The 24,685-nt window shown below is 39.6% G+C and overlaps 1 protein-coding gene across 3 annotated transcripts in view; it reads right to left on the reverse strand.

The window, feature by feature from the left end:
- The window catches only part of NARS2 (asparaginyl-tRNA synthetase 2, mitochondrial), a 132,251-nt gene that overhangs the window by 100,647 nt on the left and 6,919 nt on the right, over positions 1-24,685 (reverse strand). For 2 of the 3 annotated variants that reach the window (XM_061168347.1, XM_061168368.1), the window contains exons 4-5: positions 21,336-21,476; positions 14,383-14,463 (exon numbers count right to left, since the gene is read on the reverse strand). In XM_061168347.1, coding sequence (XP_061024330.1) covers positions 14,383-14,463; positions 21,336-21,476 — 222 coding nt within the window. The remainder of the gene's footprint in view (positions 1-14,382; positions 14,464-21,335; positions 21,477-24,685) is intronic. The other variant, XM_061168357.1, reaches the window with a different exon arrangement.

The following is a 24,685-nucleotide window of genomic DNA, read 5'->3' on the forward strand; positions in this document are numbered from 1 at the left end:
TGTACAACATGCACTTACTCTCAAATCCCTCATTTCCCACTATTCTTCCCATCATTCACTATGCTCCACCCACAGTGTCCTTCATGATGATTTCTTGAAAACTTTAGGTAGTTCCAGCCACAGGACCTTTGTACTTGCTGTTTCTTCTGACTGGAATGTTCTTTCCCCAAGTATCAACATTACTCACTCTCTCAACTCCAATTCTCACTATTCAATAAATAGTATTGCATGCAATAAATTGTGAAAAAACATTTGCAACAATATAATCAATGAAAGACTGATACCCAGAATATAAAAACACTGATATGTAATATATAACATAGATAACCAACAAGGACCTAATCTGTAGCAGAGGGAACTACACTCAATATTTTGTAATAACCAATAAGGGAAAGGAATCTGAAAAAGAATGTGTATATATATATATATCTATATCTATATCTATATCTATATGTTTAACTGAATTATTTTGCTGTATACCTGAAACTAACACAATATTGTACATCGACTATACTTCAATAAAATAAAACCTGCAAAAAACAAACATAAAAAAAGACAATATAATAGAAAGTACTACAGAAGAGGAAATGAGTGGTCAATAATCATAAGAAAAAAATATGAATTTCAATAGTTATCGGGAAAAAGCAAATTAAAATCACATCAAGATCCCATTTTACATCCATGAGGTTTGCAAAAGTTTAAGACTGAAAATACTGGATACTGGCAAAGATGTGGAACAGCACACCCTGCTGATGGGAGTTTAAATTCCTTCTTCCCTTCTAAAAATTTACATTTGTCTAGTTAAATTGAGACTTCCCTGGTGGCTCAGATGGTAAAGCGTCTGCCAACAATGCAGGAGACCTGGGTTCAATCCCTGGATTGGGAAAATCTCCTGGAGAAGGGAATGCCAACCCACTCCAGTATTCTTGCCCCACCCCCCCCAAAAAAGGGGCTCAAAGAAATGGGCTTCCCTGGTGGCTCAGAGGTTAAAGCGTTTGTCTGGAATGTGGGAGACCCAGGTTCGATCCCTGAGTTGGGAAGATCCCCTGGAGGAAATGGCAACCCACTCCAGTACTCTTGCCTGGAATGAACATGTACTTCCACTATTCTGTATGTACACTTGAAGGCATACTGGAACTACCTAGAAAGCCTCAAAAAAATACAAATGCTTGAGTCCTATTTCCCAGAGATTCTTGTTTAATAGAAATATAATACTGAGGGAAAAAAGATCATCCGAGAAAAACAGTATGATTCCATTTGTGTAAATTGAGAATCATTCAAATTGAAACAATATTTTTCCTAGGGATTCATCCATATGGCAAAACTATTTTTTTAAAAAGCATAAGAATAAAGAACACAAAATCAGCATAGTGGGAAAAGGCGGGAGATGGAACAGGGAGGGCAGAGTGGAGGATCAAAGGACCTAATAATGCCCTATTTCTTAAATTTAGTATTTAGTGGTACAGTTGTATGCCTTATACTGCACGGAGCTTACACTAATAGGTTATTTATACACATAGAAGTGCAGTACCCATAGTTCTTACCAACAGTAGCCTATCAGTAAATGTTACTCTCCTTCCCCCAGGAAAATAAAAGGTTGTCTTGAAAGAATGATCAAAAGAAAGAACAAGGATGCATTACTTCAATGTGGTGCTCATTCTTAACAGTTGTCTGTACCTAATAAAACGAGTCTTATTTAATCTCAGAACTTTAGCCAAGGTTTTGGTATCTTTTCTCAAAAGCTCACTTCAGGCATCATTATGGTGTGACACAGCATTTACTTTCCAGCCAAACAGATCTTGTTTAAGTTACAACTCTGGCCCTTATTGTGTGACTTTTGAGAAATTCTACCTCTGGCTACTTTCCCCATGTTAAAATTTTTTTTTACTCATTCAACAAATATTTATGGAGCAACTATAATGCATACAATATTAAACAATAATGTACTAGATACTCATTGTTTCTGCTCTTCTGAAGGCAAACTTATTCCTACTTCAAAGGCTTGCTAAAAAGATCCTATAATATATATAAAGGAACTTGACATGGCGCTTGAAATATACTTGGTATTCAATAAATACTACTTCTCCTTTTGCTTGGATTACTTAAAGCTAATAAGGTGGATTATTCCTTTTAAAATCCTAATAGCTTAACATGATAAAAAATCAATAAAATAACATATATGACAAAGAAATAGAGGAAAACAATAGAACGGGAAAGACTAGAGATCTCTTCAAGAAAATTAGAGATACTTTGCCCATTTCATGCAAAGATGGGTTCAATAAAGGACAGAAATGGTATGGACCTAACAGAAGCAGAAGATATTAAGAGGAGGTGGCAAGAATACACAGAATTGTACAAAAAAGATCTTCAAGACCCAGATAATCACGATGGTGTGATCACTCACCTAGAGCCAGACATCCTGGAATGTGAAGTCAAGTGGGCCTCAGGAAGCATCACTACAAACAAAGCTAGCAGAGGTGATGGAATTCCAGTTGAGCTATTTCAAATCCTGAAATATGATGCTGTGAAAGTGCTGCACTCAATATGCCAGCAAGTTTGGAAAACTCAACAGTGGCCACAGGACTGGAAAAGGTCAGTTTTCATTCCAATCCCAAAGAAAGGCAATCCCAAAGAATGCTCAAACTACCGCACAATTGCATTCATCTCACACACTAGTAAAGTAATGCTCAAAATCCTCCAAGCCAGGCTTCAGCAATATGTGAACCGTGAACTTCCAGATGTTCAAGCTGGTTTTAGAAAAGGCAGAGCAACCAGAGATCAAACTGCCAACACATGCTGGATCATTGCAAAAGCAAGAGAGTTCCAGAAAAACATCTATTTCTGCTTTATTGACTATGCCAAAGTCTTTGACTGTGTGGATCACAATAAACTGTGGAAAATTCTGAAAGAGATGGGAATTCCAGACCACCTGATCTGCCTCTTGAGAAACCTATATGCAGGTCAGGAGGCAACAGTTAGAACTGGACATGGAACAACAGACTGGTTCCAAATAGGAAAAGGAGTACATCAAGGTTGTATATTGTCACTCTGCTTATTTAACTTATATGCAGAGTACATCATGAGAAATGCTGGGCTAGAAGAAGCACAAACTGGAATCAAGATTGCTGGGAGAAATATCAATAACCTCAGTTATGCAGATGACACCACCCTTATGGAAGAAAGTGAAGAAGAACTAAAGAGCCTCTTGATGAAAGTGAAAGAGGAGAGTGAGAAAGTTGGCTTAAAGCTCAACATTCAGAAAACTAAGATTGTGGCATATGGTCCCATCACCTCATGGCAAATAGATGGGGAAACAGTGCAAACAGTGGCTGACTTTATATTTTTGGGCTCCAAAATCACTGCAGATGGTGACTGCAGCCATGAAATTAAAAGACGCTTACTCCTTGGAAAGAAAGTTATGACCAACCTAGACATCATATTAAAAAGTAGAGACACTACTTTGCCAACAAAGGTCCATCTAGTCAAGGCTATGGTTTTTCCACTAGTCGTGTATGGATGTGAGAGTTGGACTGTAAAGAAAGCTGAGCGCCGAAGAATTGATGCTTTTCAACTGTGGTATTGGAGAAGACTCTTAAGAGTCCCTTGGACAGCAAGGAGATCCAACCAGTTCATTCTAAAGGAGATCAGTCCTGAGTATTCATTGAAATGACTGATGCTAAAGCTGAAACTCCAATACTCTGGCCACTTGATGTGAAGAGCTGACTCATTTGAAAAGACCCTGATGCTGGGAAAGACTGAAGGCAGGAGGACAAGGGGACGACAGAGGATGAGGTGGTTGGATGGCATCACCGACTCAATGGATATGAGTTTGGGTAAACTCCAGGAGTTGGTGATGGAGGGAGAGGCCTGACATGCTGCAGTTCATGGGGTCGCAAAGAGTTGGACACGACTGAGCAACTGAACTGAACTGAAAGTACTATACAGATATTAGTTGATTTAACATACTTTACAAATGTTAGATGGGTTCTCAGCTGGCTCAGTGGTAAAGAACCCACCTGTCAATGCAAGAGATGCAGTAGAGATGGGTTCAATCGCTGGGTTGGGAAGATCCCCTAGAGGAAGGCGTGGCAACCCATTCCAGTATTCTTGCCTGGGAAATCGCATGGACAGAGAAACCTAATGGGCTATAGTCCATGGGGTTGTAAAAGAGTCAGACACCACTAAACAACTAAACAATGACAACCTTTTACCTGGACTATCTTTTTTTGTTTGTTTTTAAGTAATATATGCATATGATCAAAAATTCAAATAATATAGAACAGTGGGCCCCACGTCCAGGGGTGAATGTTACTATGAATATCTATCTTCTAGAAATGTCCTAGGCATCTTTGACATCCAAAAACTGTACTTCCTTAATAGAAATAGAAATCTTCAACAGAAAAATAAATGACGAATCAGTATTCTTTCACAACTGAAGCAGAGTTGATTTACAATGGTTTCAGGTGTACAGCAAAGTAATTCAGTTACATATACATCCGTATCTATTTTTCAGAATCTTTTCCCTTACAGGTTGTTACAAAATATTGAGTATAGCTCCCTGTGCTTTACAGAGGTCCTTGTTGTTCATGAAAATGACTAGTCTTAAGGCTGAAAGTTGTACAAAACTAAAAGAAACCACAAGTATCATCAACAAGCATACAAATTTTCCACCATTGTCAGGTAGTATGGAGGGCAGTTTTCCCCATTAGAATCTTACAATCTAGATGAGGAAACAAAACTAATGTCAAAGAACAACTAAAGGACATAAACAACTAAACTACTAAATAGGAAATGACAACTAAACAAGGGTTGGAGGAAAAGAGTTGCTTGGAGAAGAGGTTTGACCTGGGTTAGCCCTCATTCTATATAGAGATTAAAAGTACTGAAAAGTGAACACATCAAGCAGAGCTAGTGATGTGTGCCATATATAACAGTCATAAAAATTCACAAGCACCAAATTTCCCAAGGCCAAGTAAGTTCTCATTACCAGCTCTAGAATGCACAACAGTTTGGAAGAGAAGCCTTTGGTGTTTACATCAGCCTGCTTCTGTCAATACATATTACGTTTTACTTATTTTTGATTAGCAATGTTAAGTTTTCATATGGTGCAGTGGTAAAGAATCTGCCTGCCATGCAGTATTCTTGCCTGGAAAATTCCACGGGCAGAGGAGCTGGGCGGGCTACAGATCATGGGGTCGCAAAAAATCAGACACAACTGAGCATGCAAGCACGCACAGTGTTGGAAGTAGGAAGCTGAGAACCGTGGCAGTAAAAAGTAGTCCAAAAATGACTGGCTTTTTCTTCTTCTGGCATGACAGTGTGGGGAGCTCCACAGACCCACTCCTCAGTGAAACTGGTGAAAGTCATAAAATAAAATAAAAAAACAGAAACCTATCCCCATCCCAGCCTTCTGAAGTCCCTTAAAATGGTCCTATGGGCTTATGGCAAACAAAGAAACACAGAATTCAAGAAAATCTGCTAGAACTTGGTAAGTACAAGGAACTTTAGTGGTGTCTATAAACAACAATCCTGCTCCCACCCTTCCCCATCACAGCTAAGCAGAACAGAATCTCCACTTCAGACTGATGCCAAGGACACAGGGTTCTCTGAACCCCAGCTCTTAGGCAAAGAACTATTGCATGGTGCAGGATGAGCACCATAGCATGCCGGCATTTCTCATCTTGCCCACAGTTACTCGATGCTGAAGCTACACAGAGTGTGAGTGTGGCTGAGAGGTAGCGGCTCCCTTCTTCTGCCCCGTCCCTGCTCCTGGAATGGAGGCTCTACCTTCGGTGAGGAACTGCCAAGAACACTAGACCCAGATTGTCTTGCCCCAGCTCACCCAAGGAGACCTGGGGCTATAGCCACCATTCAACTGAGCACTCAGCTCCTAAACTGTGATGTCACCTTCAGAGAAGTGTCCATTGTTCCTGCCCTCTGCCCTAGAGCCTGATTCACGGGAGTCACTAGGGCTAGAAGCAATCATGCACCAGACGTCCAAGTCTCTCTGCAAAGGAACTGACTTCATTAGCAACATTAGCTCAAAACTAAGGGCGCTCTCAAAAACTGTGGCTGTAGTGATAGGCCACTGGAAGAGACTGACATTCATTGGAGATAAAGGCTGAATAAACTGTAGATGTGCTAGCTTGCAGAAAGAAGTGGAAAGAGACTGGTAGGAAGAGATCTTTTGGGGGTCAGAATAAATTTCAAAAACTGACCTTAGGAAGCATCTCTTTAAAGTTGCCTGAATTTGACTGCAATAGTCTGTGAAGCAACCTATGTCCCTGAACACTGTCGAAAACAAAAGAGCAAGCAGCTGTAATTAGTGGAGTTTAAGAGCTGGGTATGGTCTGGGAAAGAAATAGCCAAAGAGAGTCCTGCCAGAATCAATGATATTCCTGGGTGGTAGTGGGCATACCCCAGGCTGTACCCGCCGAGGGGCAACATTGAAGACGTCACACTGCAGGGGGAGGGGAAAAGATAGCTTTGTATCTAGAATAAAGAATTCCTATAACTCAAAGACAAAAAGACAAATCAGGCAATTAAAAATTGGGCAAAGGACTGAAACAGATATTTCTCCAAAGAAGATATACAAATGGTCAACAGCCACAAAAGGATCTTCAACATCCTTAGACATTAGGGAATGGCAAATTGAAGCAACAAGATAACCACTTCCCATCCATCTGGATGGCTATAATCAAACTGAAAATAATCAGCACTGGTGAGAATACAGTAAAAGTGGAACTCTCAAATATCACTGGTGGGAATATAACATGCTGCAACCACTGCAGAAAATAATTTGGGAGTTCCTCAGTAAGTTAAACACAGAACGCAGACATGTGACCCAGCAATCCCACTCCTAGAAATATATTCAAAAGAACTGAAAATAGGTGTTCAAACAAAAATTTTAACATGAATGTTTATAGTATTATTATTTGCAAAAGCCAAAGGTGGAAACAACCCAATGAACATCAGTGAATGAATGGTTAAACAAAATGTGATATATCCATACAATGGAATATTATTCAGCAATAAAAAGAAATAAAATTCTGATACACGTTAACAGAAGGCAGACACAAAAGGCCACGTATGATTCCATTTATATGAAATATCCAGAAATCCACAGAGACAAGAAGTAGATGTGAGATTACAAGGAATTGGAGGTAAAAGCGAATGAAGAATTTTGGCTACAGAGCTTCTGCTGGGGTGCTGAAAAATTCTGGAACTATATAGCAGTGATGGTTGTACAACACTGTGACTATATAGTATGAACAGTTCATTAAAAATGATTACAGTAATACATTTTATATTATGTAAATACCCACAATAATAATAAGAGCAAAACAATCTAACGCCAAACTTTAGTACATAGCATGAGAATACCCACAGTATAAGATTCAGATATAAAACTACACACCTTCAAAGGTTCCATTTAACATACATTCAATTTATTCTTCACTTTAAAAAGTATTTAAGTGTATAAATGCTAGACCTGAATATTGTTCCTATTATGTAAAGTATTACTCCAAGATTTTCTCAGCCTAATTTAATTTCACAATATGTGATTATTCATCTACCACATTTTGGCACAGAACTGCAATTAAAAGCCTAAATATGAATCACATATTTACATATAAATTCTATCTTATCAAAAGAAAAAGGCAAACAGAAAATCCACAGTGAAATACCACTTCACATTGCCTGGTATTGCTATAATAAAAAAAAAAAGAAGAGCAATAATAAGTGTTTGCCATACTCAGGAGAAACTGGAATCTTCATACACTGCTGTTGGGAATGTAAAACGACATAGTCACTTTGGAAAATGGTTTCGGGGTCTCTCAAAACATTAAACATAAAGCTACCATATGATCCAGCAGTTCCAGCCAAGAGAAATAATATCATCCAAATGTTTTCACAAGTGTTCACAGTAGTCATAATAGCCAAAAGGTAGAAATAATCCAAATATCTATCAATGCCTAAATGGATATATAAAACACTGGACATCTATACAACAGAATACTAGTCAGATATAAAAAGGAATTAAGTACTGTTACATGCCACATGTATGAACCTCAAAAACTTTGTGCTAAATGAAAGAAACCAGACACAAAAGGCCATATGTAGTATGACTGCATTTATATGAAATACTCCAGAAGAAACAAATCTATACAGAGTGGTTGAGTGGTTACCTAGAGCTTGGGGCGGGAATAAGAAGGGACTGCTAATGGGTGGGTAGTAAGTTTCAATACAGAGTGATGTAATGCTCTAAAATTAAACTGTGAGGATGGCTGCATAACTCTGTCACTGTACTGAAATCCACAGAACAGAATCCTACACCCCACCTTTATTTTTTATGATTCACCAATATAAATCTTCTAATCTTCCATCCAGAGCCCAGTGAAAACCCTACCCTTATTTCAACTGCTTGACTCTGCTCACACTGTTCCCCTACCTAAAATACTTTCCCTAGTGTCCAGTACAGGGGGCTTCCCTGGTAAGCAGAGACAGTAAAGAATATGCCTGCAATGCAAGAGACCCGGGTTTGATCCCTGGGTCAGGAAGATTCCTGGGAGAAGGGACTGGCAACCCACCCCAGTATTCTTGCCTACACACCTACAGAATTCAATGGACAGACATGGGGTCACAAAAAGTCCGACACAACTGAGCAACTAACACACACACACACACACACACACACACACACACACACACACACACAGAGGGTACAGTTAATTTACATACTTATTTTGAAGATGTTTCTGATCAAGTCAGTCCTATTATCCTCTAGATTTCATACATACCACTTAAAACTGGTAACACTGTAACCTCAAATATATACATAAAGCAGTTCCACCTTCCTTCCTATCAATGTTTAAATTTTGCCAGAATCTCTAATTCATGCTTTTAATCTCTTTTATCTTCTCAGAGATAAACTACTCACTGGAGAATCATGAGGATCAAACATAATTGTGGGAACTCAATTAGGGCTCTAAGACAAAGATGAAAAAAGCGTACAACCAGGGACTGTTGCACGATAAGTAGCATCAAGAGCGAATGAAAAGAACCTTTCTGGTGGTCCAGTGGTTAAGAATCCACCTGCCAATGCAGGGGACATGGGTTCGAATCCTGGTCCGGGCAGATCCCACATGCCAAAGGACAACTAAGCCTGTGTGCCACAACTACTAAGCCCATGCTCTAGAGTCCACGAGGTACAACTATTGAGCCTGTGTGTTGCAACTACTGAAGCCTGAGTGCTCTAGAGCCCATGCTCTGCAACAAAGGAAGCCACTGCAACAAGAAGCCCGCACACCACCCCAGCTCGATACAACTAGAGAAAAGTCCACACAGCAGTGAAGACACAGTGCAGCCAAAAATAAATAAATAACAATTCTTTAAAAATTAAGTGAATGAAATGTGCACTCCTTTCTCTATCAAATCCTGCAAACTCACCTGCTTCACCAACCAGAATTGTGACTACATCTTTATATCCCTCTTAATAGCCAGCGATTTCCCTGGTGACTCAGACAATAAAGCGTCTGCCTACAATGTAGGAAATGCCAGTTCGATCCCTGAGTCGGGAAGATCTCCTGGAGAAATGGCAACCCACTCCAGTATTCTTGCCTGGAGAATCCCATGGACAGAGGAGCCTGACAGACTACTGTCCATGGGGTCGCCAAGAGTCGGACACGACCGAGTGACTTCACTTTCACTTTTTTCACTTAATAGCCAGCACATCATCTTGAACACAGATGGTAACAAATGTCTGCTGAATAAGAATCTGATACTTTGAAAGCAACTTCCTACATGTTTATTTAGTAGTCCCCAAACCTTAACAAGTACCTGAAATTGTAAAGCAAGAAACAGGGATGAGGAAAAAGAAAACTAAAATGATGGGACACACATTCACTTTTTGATAGTATATTATGTTCTTACTGTGTATTTCAAGGTGGTCATCTTACTGCTTTCCTCAAGCCTAAGTATGTATACCAGGTATCCTTACCTTTAAGTAGTCACTGCACTTCATCGTTATCAGAGCAAAAAAGAGCACTATTACGAGAAGCAAGAATTTAGGTATGACATTTCACTTTCTCCTAATAGCGGGGTGCCAAGACTCAAACTCCTATGCCTCTACATGCAGTCAGGAAGAAACCCACACCATGAAGCTTGGAAGTGCATCGATGTGTGAGGTGGGAATAAGAAGGAGCACTGCTTTCAAAGGAAAGAGGGTTGGCAGGGGCAAAAGACAAGTCTTAGGAGCTGAACTGCTGAAAGCAACAAAGACAATGGGTCATTAAAAAAAAAAAAAAAGCCACAGATTGAAAATTTGATCTAGACCCTGATTGCAGGAGCCTAGGATCAATCAATTCAAGAGCATCTCTTTCTGACACTCTGATTAAACAAAGCCTAATTCCACTATATAAAATTCCTCAGAGTGGCCCTGAAGAACTATGAACATAGAACACTTCTTCTTTGTTTTACTGCTGTTTAGTCACTCAGTTGTGTCTGACTCTCTGTGAGCCCATGGACTATAGCTCGCCAGGCTCCTCTGTCCATGGGATTTTCCAGGCAAGGATACTGGAGTGGGTTGCCATTTCCTTCTCCAGAGAATCTTCCTGACCCAGGATCAAATCTGAGTCTTCTGCACTGGCAGGTGGATTCTTTACCACTGAGCCACCAGGGAAGCCCTCTCATTTATTAAGCTTCAGAAATTCATTTTCCCCTTTCTATATATTTATACTTGCCTTGTGTTGTTTAGAGTCCAAAACACACATGTTCTAATCATTCAGACTTGCTTGGAGGATTTCTCTGGTGGTAAAGCACTTAGCTCCAAACTTATCTTATTTAAGTTTGCAACAGAAATATTTTTTATTTAATTTGGGCCTAATAATTCCCTTCATACTTGTAAAAACTCCTTTTTAAAAATTTATTTATTTTTTAATTGAAGAATAAATGCTTTACACAATTTTGTCGTTTTCTGTCAAACATCAACATGAATCAGCCATAGTTGTACATATGTCCCTTCATGTCAGAACAACTTCTCGTAGTGAATGCACTGTTCAATTACAGGAAGAGAAAGCATCATTACCAAGAGTCAGAACATACTGAACCACAGAGAGTAGTTTTATACAGGTCCGGTCATTTGATGGAATCACCCAAATGTATAAAGAATTTTGACTTCCCTCAGACATAGAAATCAGTGAATAAATGAAAAATACAAAAAGCACCAGTCTTCAACATATATTTCTCTTTGTACATTGTTATACTAACTGGCCAGTGATTTTAAACAGGCTGTCTAACTGGCAAGTGAAAGGCTTTCAACTGCCTACAAGTAAGAAAAACTGGTAACTTTTAAATTTCCTCCAACAAGTGCAGACTAACAATGCCTGGCCCATAGAAGCAGCTCAAAAAATAATTGCTAAACAAAGGATTAAAATAAAAGCCTTCATGAGGTATAGAGACTAAATCATGTTTATGAAAAATATATTTCCAAAAAGACTCTGAAAAAAGAAAATATTCACATGCATACTTTTCTATTTTAGCTTCTCTCTTAAAATAAGAATTACACCCAAAAATGTTAACTGGGGCTTGAATTTGTATAAAAGATATCTTAAAACTTTTATTAATTTCTTCAAATTTCTCTAGTTTATCACTTCACAGTTATCAAAAAGACAAACAGAGTATTAAGTTAAAAATCCACTCCTTTCACAAAGGAGGCAAGAACATACAATGGGGCAAAGACAACCTCTTCAATAAGTGGTGCTGGGAAGAAAAATGGACAGCTACATGTAAAAGAATGAAATTAGAACACTCCCTAACACCATACACAAAAATAAACTCAAAATGGATTAATGATCTAAATGTAAGACCAGAAACTATAAAACTTTTAGAGGAAAACCTAGGCAGAACACTTGACATAAATCAAGTAAGACATAAATCAAAGTAAGATCCTCTATGACCCACCTTCTAGAATAATGGAAATAAAAACAAAAGTAAACAAGTGGGACCTAATTAAACTTAAAAGCTTTTACACAGCAAAGGAAGCTATAAACAAGGTGAAAAGAAAACCCTCAGAATGGGAGACAATAGCAGCAAATGAAACAACTGACAAAGGATTAATTTCCAAAATAGATAAGCAGTTCATACAACTGAACACCAGAAAAACAACCAACCCAATCAAAAAGTGGGAAAAAGACCTAAACATTCATTCCTCCAAAGACATACAGATGGCTAAAAAACACATGAAAAGATACTCAACGTCACTCATTATTCAGTTCAGTTCAGTCGCTCAGTCGTGTCCGACTCTTTGTGACCCCATGAACCGCAGCACGCCAGGCCTTCCTGTCCATCACCAACTCCTAGAGTTTACCCAAACCCACGTCCATTGAGTCACTGATGCCATCCATCTCAACCTGTCATCCCCTTCTCCTCCTGCCGTCAACCTTTCCCAGCATCAGGGTCTTTGCAAATGAGTCAGTTCTTCACATAAGGTGGTCAAAATATTGGAGTTTCAGCTTCAACATCAGTCCTTCCAATGAACACCCAGGACTGATCTCCTTTAGGATGGACTGGCTGGATCTCTGTGCAGTCCAAGGGACTCTCAAGAATCTTCTCCAACACCAAACTTCAAAAACATCAATTCTTCGGCACTCAGCTTTCTTTACAGTCCAACTCTCACATCCATACATGACTACTGGAAAAACCATAGCCTTGACTAGATGGACCTTTGTTGGCAAAGTAATGGCTCTGCTTTTTAATATGCTGTGTAGGTTGGTCACAACTTTCCTTCCAAGGAGTAAGCGTCTTTTAATTTCATGGCTGCAGTCACCATCTGCAGTGATTTTGGAGCCCAAAAATATAAAGTCAGCCACTGTTTCCACTGTTTCCCCATCTATTTGCCATGAAGTGATGGGACCGGATGCCATGATCTTAGTTTTCTGAATGTTGAGCTTTAATCCAACTTTCTCACTCTCCTCTTTCACTTTCATCAAGAGGCTCTTTAGTTCTTCTTCACTTTCTTCCATAAGGGTGGTGTCATCTGCATAACTGAGGTTATTGATATTTCTCCCAGCAATCTTGATTCCAGTTTGTGCTTCCTCCAGCCCAGTGTTTCTCATGATGTACTCTGCATGTAAGTTAAATAAGCAGGGTGACAAAACACAGCCTTGAAATACTCCTTTTTCTATTTGGAACCAGTCTGTTGTTCCATGTCCAGTTCAAACTGTTGCTTACTGACCTGCATACAGGTTTCTCAAGAGGCAGGTCAGGTGGTCTGGTATTCCCATCTCACTCATTATTAGAAGAATGCAAATCAAAATTACAATAAAGGTACCACTTCACACTGGTCAGAATGGCCATCATCAAAAAGTCTACAAACAATAAATGCTGGGGAGGGTATAGAGAAAAGGGAACCCTCTTGCACTGTTGGTGGGAATGTAAATTGATACAGCCACTATGGAAGATGGTATTGAGATTCCTTAAAAACTAGGAATAAAACCACCATATGACCCAGCAATCCCACTCCTAGGCATATTCCCCGAGGAAACCAAAATTGAAAAAGACACAAGAATCCCATTTTTCATTGCAGCACTATTTATAATAGCTAGAACATGGAAGCAACCTAGATGTCCATTGACAGATGAATGGATAAAGAACTTGTGGTACACATACCGAATGGAATGTTACCCAGCCAAAAAAAGTGAATCAGTTCTAATGAGGTGGATGAACCTAGAGCGATTATACAGGGTGAAGTCAGTCTGAAAGAGAAAGATAAATATCATACATGAATGTAAGCATAAATATGGAATCTAGAAAGATGGTACCAAAGAATTTATCTGAAGGGCAGCAATGAAGAAACAGACATAGAGAACAGACTTACGGACACAGGGAGAGGGGAGGAGAGGGTGAGATGTATGGAGAGAGTGACACAGAAACTTTACATTACAGTATGTAAAACAGACAGTCAGTGGGAATTTGCTGTATGTCTCAGGAACTCAAAAGGGCTCTGTATCAACCTAGAGGGGTGGGATGGGGAAAGAAATGGGAGGGAAGTTCAAGAGGGAGGGGACATATGTATACCTGTGGCTGAATTACGTTGAGGTTTGACAGAAAACAACAAAGTTCTGTAAAGCAATTATCCTACCATTAAAAAATAAATCAATAAATACAAATTCACTTCTTTAAGTCACAATGTAAGTAATATAGCTGGTTGCACAGAAAATTAAAGAAGTATGAATTTCCTATATGTGTTTTTTTAAGGATTATTATAAATAAACTTCAGGTTCTGGTCATGGTCTACCCATATAACTCATTAAATTTAAATCAACTCTCAAATGAAAAACATTAGCGAGCAATATATCCTCCAAGATGGGATGTACAACTTACTTCAACTTGAAAAAGTTCTCCAGCTCCCTCACAGTCATTGGATGTGATTACTGGAGTATGAATATGCACAAAGCCACTGTCCTGGAAGAAAAAGAGAAGCCACTTTTCTCAGTACATCTGTCTGTGAAACATTTCCAAGAATATACACCTTTTTATATGATTAAAATAGCACTAAGAGAATGTCACATCAAATTTCCCCTCCAAATAAAACCTATTGAAATACCAAATGGAGTGTTCATTATGCACAAAAAATATTATTAATAAATCCAAACTAACTTAAGACAATATCTAGTCCAACCTCCTCACTTCCAAGATAAGGAAACTGAGGCCCAGAGAAATTTAATGAGAGGCCAAAGTCACACAACTAGTCAGTGTCAGAGCTGGAACTGGAACCTGGGTTCTCAGGCTCTCTCTCTGGTGCCATTTCTTCTTCTCGCTTCTCCAACATACTGGTAGTGATTTAACAAACACTCACTCTGCCTCACTCAGGCTAATGCACCATGATGTTGCCCACATTACTAAGGGAATACAAAGTGATCAATATTAAGTTCAATTATTTTGGGATAAGAAATTGTAACAACTCTAAAAAGGAGAAAAAATTGGCAATCAGGGAGTGAAAAAACAAACAGCAAAAAAGGCAGAAATATTATTTAGGAAGTCTGCCATTGAACTGGTAGCACAGCGCACTGCACATGGCAGAGGCAGCGTGCCTCCTGCACCGCAAGGAAGATTCTGAGCAGCAAATCCTGAGGCCCCAACCGCAACCCTTCCACTCTCAAGTGTGGAACTACTTCCATCCAGTTCAGTTCAGGAGCTCAGCCATGTCCGACTCTGTGACCCCATGAACCGCAGCACGCCAGGCCTCCCTGTCCATCACCAACTCCCGGAGTTTACTCAAACTCATGTCCATCGAGTCGGTGATGCCATCCAGCCATCTCATCCTCTGTCGTCCCCTTCTCCTTCTGCCCCCAATCCCTCCCAGCATCAGGGTCTTTTCCAATGAGTCAACTCTTCGCATGAGGTGGCCAAAGTATTGGAGTTTCAGCTTCAGCATCAGTCCTTCCAATGAACACCCAGGACTGATCTCCTTTAGGATGGACTGTTTGGATCTCCTTGCAGTCCAAGGGACCCTCAAGAGTCTTCTCCAACACCACAGTTCAAAAGCATTAGTGAACCACAAAAGCTGTTACTAGTAAATTGAAATAACCCAGCAACTTCAAAGCTATACTTTCATTTTGACTATGGATGTAGGTAAAAGGTTACAATCATCATAAATGTTGCAAGGTAGGGGTGGGGGCAGCTATAGTGAATTTATGTTGCAAAGGCAGAAGAGTATGTGTTTAATAGACACATTTTGCTCTTGAAATCAATACAATAAATTCATATATATACATCTGCCTGTATGCTCAGTCACTTCAGTCGTGTCCAACTCTTTGCGATCCCTTAGGCTGTAGCCCTCCAGGCTCCTCTGTCCATGGAATTTTCGCAGCAAGAATACTGCAGTAGGTTGCCATGCCCTCCTCCAGGGGATCTTCCTGACGCAGGGATCAAACCAGCATCTCCTGCACTGCAGATTCTTTATAGCCGAGCCCCCAGGGAAACTCATATACACATCTAATCTCTGCTACATCCTGTGGATCACGGGCGAAATGTAAAATATGTCAGTGCACTACCAGAGGCCTCCCATATTTGCCCCTTCCTTCCTAATAAGGCTGAATTCAAGTATTCTGGCTAGGATACAAAGCATCCAGCCAACTACTTGCCTTATGAGGTAGAATGATTACATTTTCAAGCTATAAATTAGGAGTCTTAGGAAGTATTCAAATGTGTACTTAATCTGGGAACAACATTCGGAGAAGTGCTACAGAGAGCACACTATAGAGAATAAATGAAACAGAATCAATAACATGACTGCATTAAATTTTTATCTCCCAGGAGCCAGGAATTATGGACATGAATCATTTATTCCACATGAATGCAGGCAACTATGAGCATGAGTGCAGTAAACAAAGAAAGGAAGTGAAAAATCCAAAGGAAATGAGGGTGGCGAGAGGGAGGGGAAAGGGAGGAGAAAATTTAACGGCTGAATGTAATTGCCAGAGTTAGAGCCGGTCAACTGCTACGAGAAACAATGCTGTAAATCTTATGGAAATAACTGGATGGGATTTAAAAAAATAAAAATTACTCAAATAATGCTAAACCTCCCAAAAGGCGTCACCAGCTTTTTAAGTCTAAACAGTGCTAGCAAGGCCTATCATATCAAAGACTATAACGTTACCACCAAAAGCTATAAAGGAGAAGGTACAAAGGAAGAACAAAGGTAAGAACAAAGTCCAAAAATGAGAAAGTGAGCAGCAAAGTAGGAAAATAAAAAGCAAGGGTACTGTCAGTGGCTGCCTCCAGTGGGGTTCCGGTGTCAAGTACTTATCCCATCCCACAGCAAAGGGGTTCCTAATGAGAGATACAAATGCCAGAGAAGGGGGCAAAAATAGTGGCCCAATTATTCAGATCTCACCCACCACCTCTAAATATCTAAGTATTTGGACAGATACATATTTCTACAACCAGATATGATAAAACAATGAGTACTTAAAAATTAAAAATTCGTGTACTAAGGCCCACATGTATTACTCCAAGGCTCATGAACTGTTTTTAACACACACAAAACACGTATCATTATTTAATCAGACTCAACAGAAAAGAGACAGGATAGCAACTGCTGGCCACAGGCACACCACTGGCAACAGTGACAGCAGGAGGAGACTAACAAACAAAACAAAACCCAAAACACACCCCATAAAAAGCAGTCACAGGAACTCAAAGACAGCAGTCTAGGGTCATTTAACCCAGGGTCAAAGTACACTCCCCACTGTGACAAGCTTTGCAGGCACTGCCATGCTGAGAAGGAAACAATCTGAGAGGAAGAAACTCAACTCACCAAGAAAGGGCAAAGTCTTATTAACATCTTTTCGGGAGCCTAAAGTAACAAACAGAAACAGCACCCAATACAGAATAATATATAATTTAGTATGTTCTATAACACTCATACACAAGTGGGTAACATCTTAAAAGAGGAGTATCGGGATTATGTTTTCTAGGGCCTTACAATTAAAAAGTAAATTTTTAAGATTCAAAAGTGCCTATCTTTATAAACATGTTCAACACTGCAAAAATTCATTATTTTCAACCACCGAAAAGATCCCTGGGTTGGGAAGATTCCCTGGAGGAGCGCATGGCAACCCACTCCAGTATTCTTGCCTGGAGAATCCCATGGACAGAGGAGCCCAGCAACCTACAGTCCATGGGGTCACAAAGATCAGGCAAAACTGAGTGACTAAGCACAGCACAAAATGTTTTTTAAATTTTACTTTGCTGAGTCTTTGATTTCAGAGTTTTCTAGTTTATTCTCTCATGTAAAAATTGTTTATCTGTAAAAACTTCAGATAATAAACAAATGTGTTTAAAAAAGTGAAATGCATGAATTAGGAAAAGCCCACTTGTTAATGGACTGCCAATACCACCACCTAGTGGCCAGAAATCCATAAAACTTTCAAAATTAAAGCAGGTCCACTGACTACTAGCTGAAGACAAATTGGGGAAAATACTTTTACACCTGAACAAATTTTCTGTTTGTATGGTTCAAGCACTACTGGAAAGCCACTTGGAAGCTGTGTGAGAAAGCTTATGACAGCATACGAAAATGCACCACTTTAAACCATAATGGGATGACATTGTATAATGTGATTTATTTTCCTTTGTTTATTCTTATGCTTTAAAGCCATGCTGTTCTTTAGCTGTCACACCAGAAATTACCTCTTAAGGAGCTCTGCAAAGAGCAAGAATTTTCTTGTGTTCTATGGCAGGGCTGCACCTGCATGAAGTTGGATGCTGTCCAAGGGAAGGGTATGCTGTCAGACAATCTTCCCAAATGAGCTGGATCTGGAGAAGTGGCTTAGGAAGAGTTCCAAAACTACATGGAATAATACTGAACTTTATATATTGGCTCACTCTTGCCTTTGGAGCCCTTCCGTCTCATCAACTGATCAACTACATTCCACTGTGGCTTTCCTGGGTTGGGGATAAATGGCTCAAAAGCAAAGGTAAATGAGACAAATGTCTTTAATCATTAGATCAACCTACTTGATCATCAATAATCCTTTAAAATTAGTGCTTACTATATATAAAATCTCTGTGACCAAGATGGAGAAACAGGAACTAGATTTACCCTCCTGTCTGAAACAATCAAAAAACAAAACAAAAGAATCCACAAGCAAACCACACGGAACGACAGTTTTCAAGACACTGGATATCAGACAACAAAGAAGAGTGAACCCTGAGAGACAGGAAACAAACATAATGAACCCCACCAGCAGCCCAATTCATTGCTTTAAGATTTCCCAGATGACAACAGGAAGCAGGAATAAATAAAGCAGGCCCAGCAGATTCCCTAAGTTGAAGAGATAGAGCTGAGAATCTGAGGAGGCCAAAGTGGCAGGACTTGACAGGACCGAGTCCCAGAGAGCAGAGAGGTGGGCAACAACTCCAGAGACACACAGAGTCACCCTGGAGAATGGATCAGTATTGATCAGGTGGAGGCATGATCAGTGCATGCATGTGAGGAGACCATCCAAGGCCAGGGAAAGAAGCATCCAAAATGATCAGAGGAAACAGTGCCTATTCCCACAGGCAGATTAGAAGATTTTGTAATTCACAAGATACTAGGTAGACTGCTCAGGAAGGCTTTGCCTCAGTAGTGGGGAATAACAGACCTAGATTGAGCACTGCTTCAGATTTACTTGAAAGTTAAAGTGTCAAGTCACTCAGTCGTGTCCGACTCTGTGACCCCATGGACTATAGCCTGCCAGGCTCCACTGTCCATGGAATTCTCCAGGCAAAAATACTGGAGTGGGTTGCCATTTCTTCTCTAGGGGATCTTCCCAACCTAGGAGTCAAACCTGGGTCTCCTGCATTGCAGGCAGATTCTCTACCATCTGAACCACCAGGGAAGCCCAGAAAAAAGGCTTCCCTGACTGGGAATCGACCCTGGGCTGCAGCAGTGACAGCGCCAAATCCTAACCACTAGACTACCAGGGAGCATACAAATCATAAAAGCAAGATCCTTCCAGTAACTTAACTACATACCAGAACAGAACTTAAGAAGCTTTATAAATATCCAGCACCCAACGAGATAAAATCCACAAGGTCTGGCAACTAATCAAAGATCTGCAGGTATAAGAAGCAGCAGGAAAACACAATCTCTAATGAAGAGACTAATCAATTAAAACTGACTCATTAACTGACTGACATGTTAGGACATAAAAATGGTTACTAAACTGCTATGAAAACTGTATATAGTTTTAACTAAAACTGCTGAATATGTTCAAAAAAGTTAGTAGAGACATGGAAGACCTAAAAAAAAAAAAAACCCCAATTTTTCCAAAGAAGACATACAGATGGCTAACAAATGCATGAAAAGATAACTCAACATCGCTCATTATTAGAGAAATGTAAATCAAAACTACAATGAGATATCACCTCATACCAGTCAGAGTGGCCATCATCAAAAAGTCTACAAACAATAAATGCTGGACAGGGTGTGGAGAAAAGGGAACGCTCTTGCACTGTTGGTGGGAATGTAAATTGATACAGCCACTGTGGAAGATAGTATTGAGATTCCTTAAAAACTAGGAATAAAACCACCCAGCAATCCCACTCCTAGGCATATACCCCGAGGAAACCAAAATTGAAAAAGACACATGTATCCCATTGTTCACTGCAGCACTATTTACAATAGCTAGAACATGGAAGCAACCTAGATGTCCATCGACAGATGAATGGATAAAGAAGTTGTGGTACATATACACAATGAAATGTTACTCAGCCAAAAAAAGTGAATCAGTTCTAATGAGGTGGATGAACCTAGAGCCTATTACACAGAGTGAAGTCAGTCTGAAAGAGAAAGATAAATATCGTATTCTAACACATATATACAGAATCTAGAAAAATGGTATGGAAGAATTTATTTACAGGGCAGCAATGGAGAAACAGACATAGAGAACAGACTTATGGACATGGGGAGAGGGGAATAGAGGGTGAGATGCATGGGAGGAGTAACATGGAAACTTACACTACCACATGTAAAATGGAAAGCCAATGGGAATTTGCTGAATGGCTCAGGAAATTCAAACAGGGGCTCTGTATCAATCTAGAGGGGTGGGATGGGGAGGGAGATGGGAGGAAGGTTCAAAAGGAAGGGCATATATGTATACCTATGGCTTATTCATGTTGAGGTTTGACAGAAAACAACAAAATTCTGTAAAGCAATTATCCTTCAATTAAAAAATAAATAAAATTTAAAAAAATAAAATAAAATGAATGCTTCAGGAAAAAAAAGGGGGGGGGGGGGGCCAAATCATATGAAACCTATAATGTATGGGGTGAAAAATGCACTGAACATGAACAACAACAAATCAGGCATTGCAGAAGAAAAGATCAGTAAGCAAAAAAGACACAGTAAAAGCAACTATTCAAAAGAAACACACTGGGGGAAAAGAAGATTTTTCAAAAAGAAAAAAAAGAACATGAGTTAGCTATGGGAATATTATCAAGTGGCCAAATATACATGGGTAACGGAAGTCCCCAAAGGTGAAAGGTAACATAAAAAATATTTGAAGAAAAATGACTGAAAAACCTAGTGAAAACTGAAATGCATAGATAAGAAATTCAATGAACTCGAGACACAAGAAGCATTAAAAAGCTGTGCCAAGGCACATATTAATCAAATTGCTCAAAGTTAGTGATAAATAGAAAAGTTAAAATCAGTCAAAGAAAAAAGTATCACATAATAAAGCATGCTTGGGATAAATAACCAGAAGCCTTTTCAGGATACTAGCCAGTGTTACAATTATTCAACTTCTTCACCAGAATGAACACTGAGAAGCAAAGCCCCTTACCTTAAAGAAAGAATGGATAGCTGCTGTGGCTTCACTGCGAACCCTCAGTATGGAACCCAGAACATTGGTCCTACACCTGAGGTGAGGATATTGTCTCAGATACTCCAGAGGGTGCCTCTCTTTATATTTAAAAGGGAAAGCCTGAAACAACAGGAAAAACAAGTGAGAAGCTAACAAAGATACTGCTTTATAACACCAGTCTACAGCGCATTTGTTAAACAGCAGTGTTTTAGTATAAAATAAGATGCTTTCCTTCTCATTTTCTTAACATAACTGAATATGGTCCACATTAATTCTAACATGTTAGTACAACAGTGAACGAAATCAGAGACACGGGTTTGAATCCAGCTCGACTTTGTACTAGCTTTGGGATCTTGGGCAAAATTACTTATCATCAGAGAGGCTAATATGCTACTTATCAAATTTCTATCCATTAGCTATTAATCACTATTTACAAATAGAGATTAGGATATAATCATGCAAAACACTCCTGGAGAAGGAAATGGCAACCCACTCAAGTATTCTAGCCTGGAAAATTCCACGCCAGGGGAGGCTGGCAGGCTACAGTCCATGGGATCGTGACGAGTTGGCCACGACTGAGAGACTGAGCAAATGCAAAACACTCCACTGTTGGGCACAGTTTAGAACACTGTACATATTAAAGATTATGTTCTCTATAGCAGTATACATACAGCTGGTATTCAATTTTAAAACCACTGAAGTATCTTGAAAGTCCACAAACACTCATAATCTATTAGCACTAGTTATCACCATTTATCAACATGTGCTGCTGCTTCAGAAGATGGAAGAGGGTCAACAGCTTTCTGTCATCTGGGGGAGTATATGTTCATAAAAATTTTAAAGGAAATTTTGATCCTACCTAGAGAAACTTTCCCAAAAACTGTATGACCAAAACCAAAGTTTCAATAAGAAAGCTAACATAGAAGTGAAGTAAAAGAGCTACTGTTGTTCAGTTGCTCAGTCATGCCCAACTCTTTGCAACCCGTGGACTGCAGCATGCAGGCTTCCCTGTCCTACACTATCTCCCAGAGCTTGCTCAAACTCATATCCATTGTCAACGATACCATCCAACCATCTCATCCTGTTGCCCGGTTCTCCTGCCCTCTATCTTCCCCAGCATCAGGGTCTTTTCCAATGAGTCAGCTCTCTACAACTGGTGGCAAAAGCATTGGAGTCTCAGCATCAGTCCTTTCAATGAATATTAAGTACTAATTTCTTTTAGGATTGACTGGTTTGATCTCCTTGCTGTCCAAGGGACTCTCAAGAGTCTTCACCCACCATAGTTCAAAAGCATCAGTTCTTTGGCACTCAGCCTTCCTTATGGTCCAACTCTCACATCCCTACATGACTACTGGAAAAACCATAGTTTCTCTTTGCACCTTTGTCGACAAAGTGATATCTCTGCTTTTTAATACACTGTCTAGGTTTGTCATAGCTTTCCTTCCAAGGAGCAAGCGTCTTTTAATTTCATGACTGCAGTCACTATCAGCAATGATTTTGGAACCCAAGAAAATAAAAGTCTCTCACTGTTTCCATTGTTTCCCCATCTATTTGGCACGGAATGATGGGACCAGATAACATGGTCTTTGTTTTGTGAAAGCTGAGTTTTAAGCCAGCTTTTCACTCTCTTCTTTCACCTTCATTCAAGAGGCTCTTTAGTTCTTCTTCGCTTTCTGCCATAAGGGTGGTGGCATCTGCATATCTGAGGTTATTGATATTTCTCCCAGCAGTCTTGATTCCAGCAAGTGAGTCATCCAGCCTGGTATTTTGCATGATGTACTCTGCACATATGTTAAATAAGCAGGGAGACAATATACAGCCTTGATGTACTCCTTTCCCAATTTGGAACCAGTCTGTTGTTTCATAGTCAGTTCTAACTGTTGCTTCTTGACTTGCATACAGCTTTCAGGAGGCACGTAAAATAGTCTGGTATTCCCATCTCTTGAAGAATTTTCCACAGTCTGTTGTGATCCACACAGTCAAAGGCTTTAGTGTAGTCAATGAAGCAGATGTTTTCTGGAATTTCCTTGCTTTTTCTATGATCCAATAGATGTTGCCAATTTGATCTCTGGTTCCTCTGCCTTTTCTAAATCCAGGTTGTATACCTGGAAGTTCCCAGGAAGTTCACATACTATTGAAGCCTCATTTGAAGGATTTTGAACAGTACCTTGCTAGCATGTGAAATGAGTGCAAACTGTGGGGTAGTTTGAACATTTTTTGGTATCGCCTTTCTTTAGGACTGGAATGAAAACTGACCTTTTCCAGTCCTGTGCCCACTGGTGGGTTTTCCAAATTTGCTGCCAGACTGAGTACAGCACTTTAACAGCATCATCTTTTAGGATGTGAAAATCTCAGCTGAAATTCCATCACCTCCACTAGTTTTGCCTGTACTAATGATTCTTAAGGCCCACTTGACTTCACACTCCAGTAATGGTAGCCTATTTTAAAGTTATCTAATCCTTTTAGACCTGTGCACACACTAAATTATGATGTATAGAAATAGGTCCCATACCTACGAAAGTGACAATGTGATCAAATTAACAAGAATCTGGGACTACTAGCAGGCTCTGAGTTTCCTAATGTGTGAACACTTACAAATGACACTGAAATGAGGGGGAAGAACAGGGGAAGGCATCAATATTCACCAAGGGAAAACAATTTACAAAGAGTAAAACACAGGGCAAATTTTTAATAATGAAACATCTCTCTAAAAAGCAAACATAGTAATGGTTACCATTTTCATTCTTCTGAGTTCCAAATTATTTTCACAGTCTATTTTTCAGCCACCTTAGTAGCTGATTCTTAATTTTAAACATCAATTAGAACCTCTTAGAATATTATTCAGAAAGACATTTTAAAAAATTGCCTATTTTCTTTATTTCTTGTTTTTAATTTCTTCAAGTTACCCAAAATGAGCAAAAATGATGCTATTTCTCTGTATTTCCTCACTTTTTGTTCAGTAAATATTTGAAGATGAGTACAGATAAACCACAGGGACTCAAATGGCTAGGACATAAACTTCAGCTGTGCCACTAATTAGCAACATGACCTAATGCAGGTTATTGTACTTGGTTGGGCCTCACTTCCTCCAACGAGAAAACGGATTGATAATCTGTGAAACTATCCCCTTTGACCTCTTTGTTGCTGTTCAGTCGTTAGTCACGTCCGACTCTTTGTGACCACGTGAACTGCAGCAGCCAGGCTTCCCTGTCTTTCACCATCTCCTGGTGTTTGCTCAAACTCATGTCCATTGAGTTGGTGATGCCATCCAACCATCTCATCCTCTGTTGCCCCCTGCTCCTCCTACCTTCAATCTTTCCCAGCATCAG

This window comes from Dama dama, chromosome 2 (assembly GCF_033118175.1).
Source record: "Dama dama isolate Ldn47 chromosome 2, ASM3311817v1, whole genome shotgun sequence".
Lineage (NCBI taxonomy): Eukaryota > Metazoa > Chordata > Mammalia > Artiodactyla > Cervidae > Dama > Dama dama.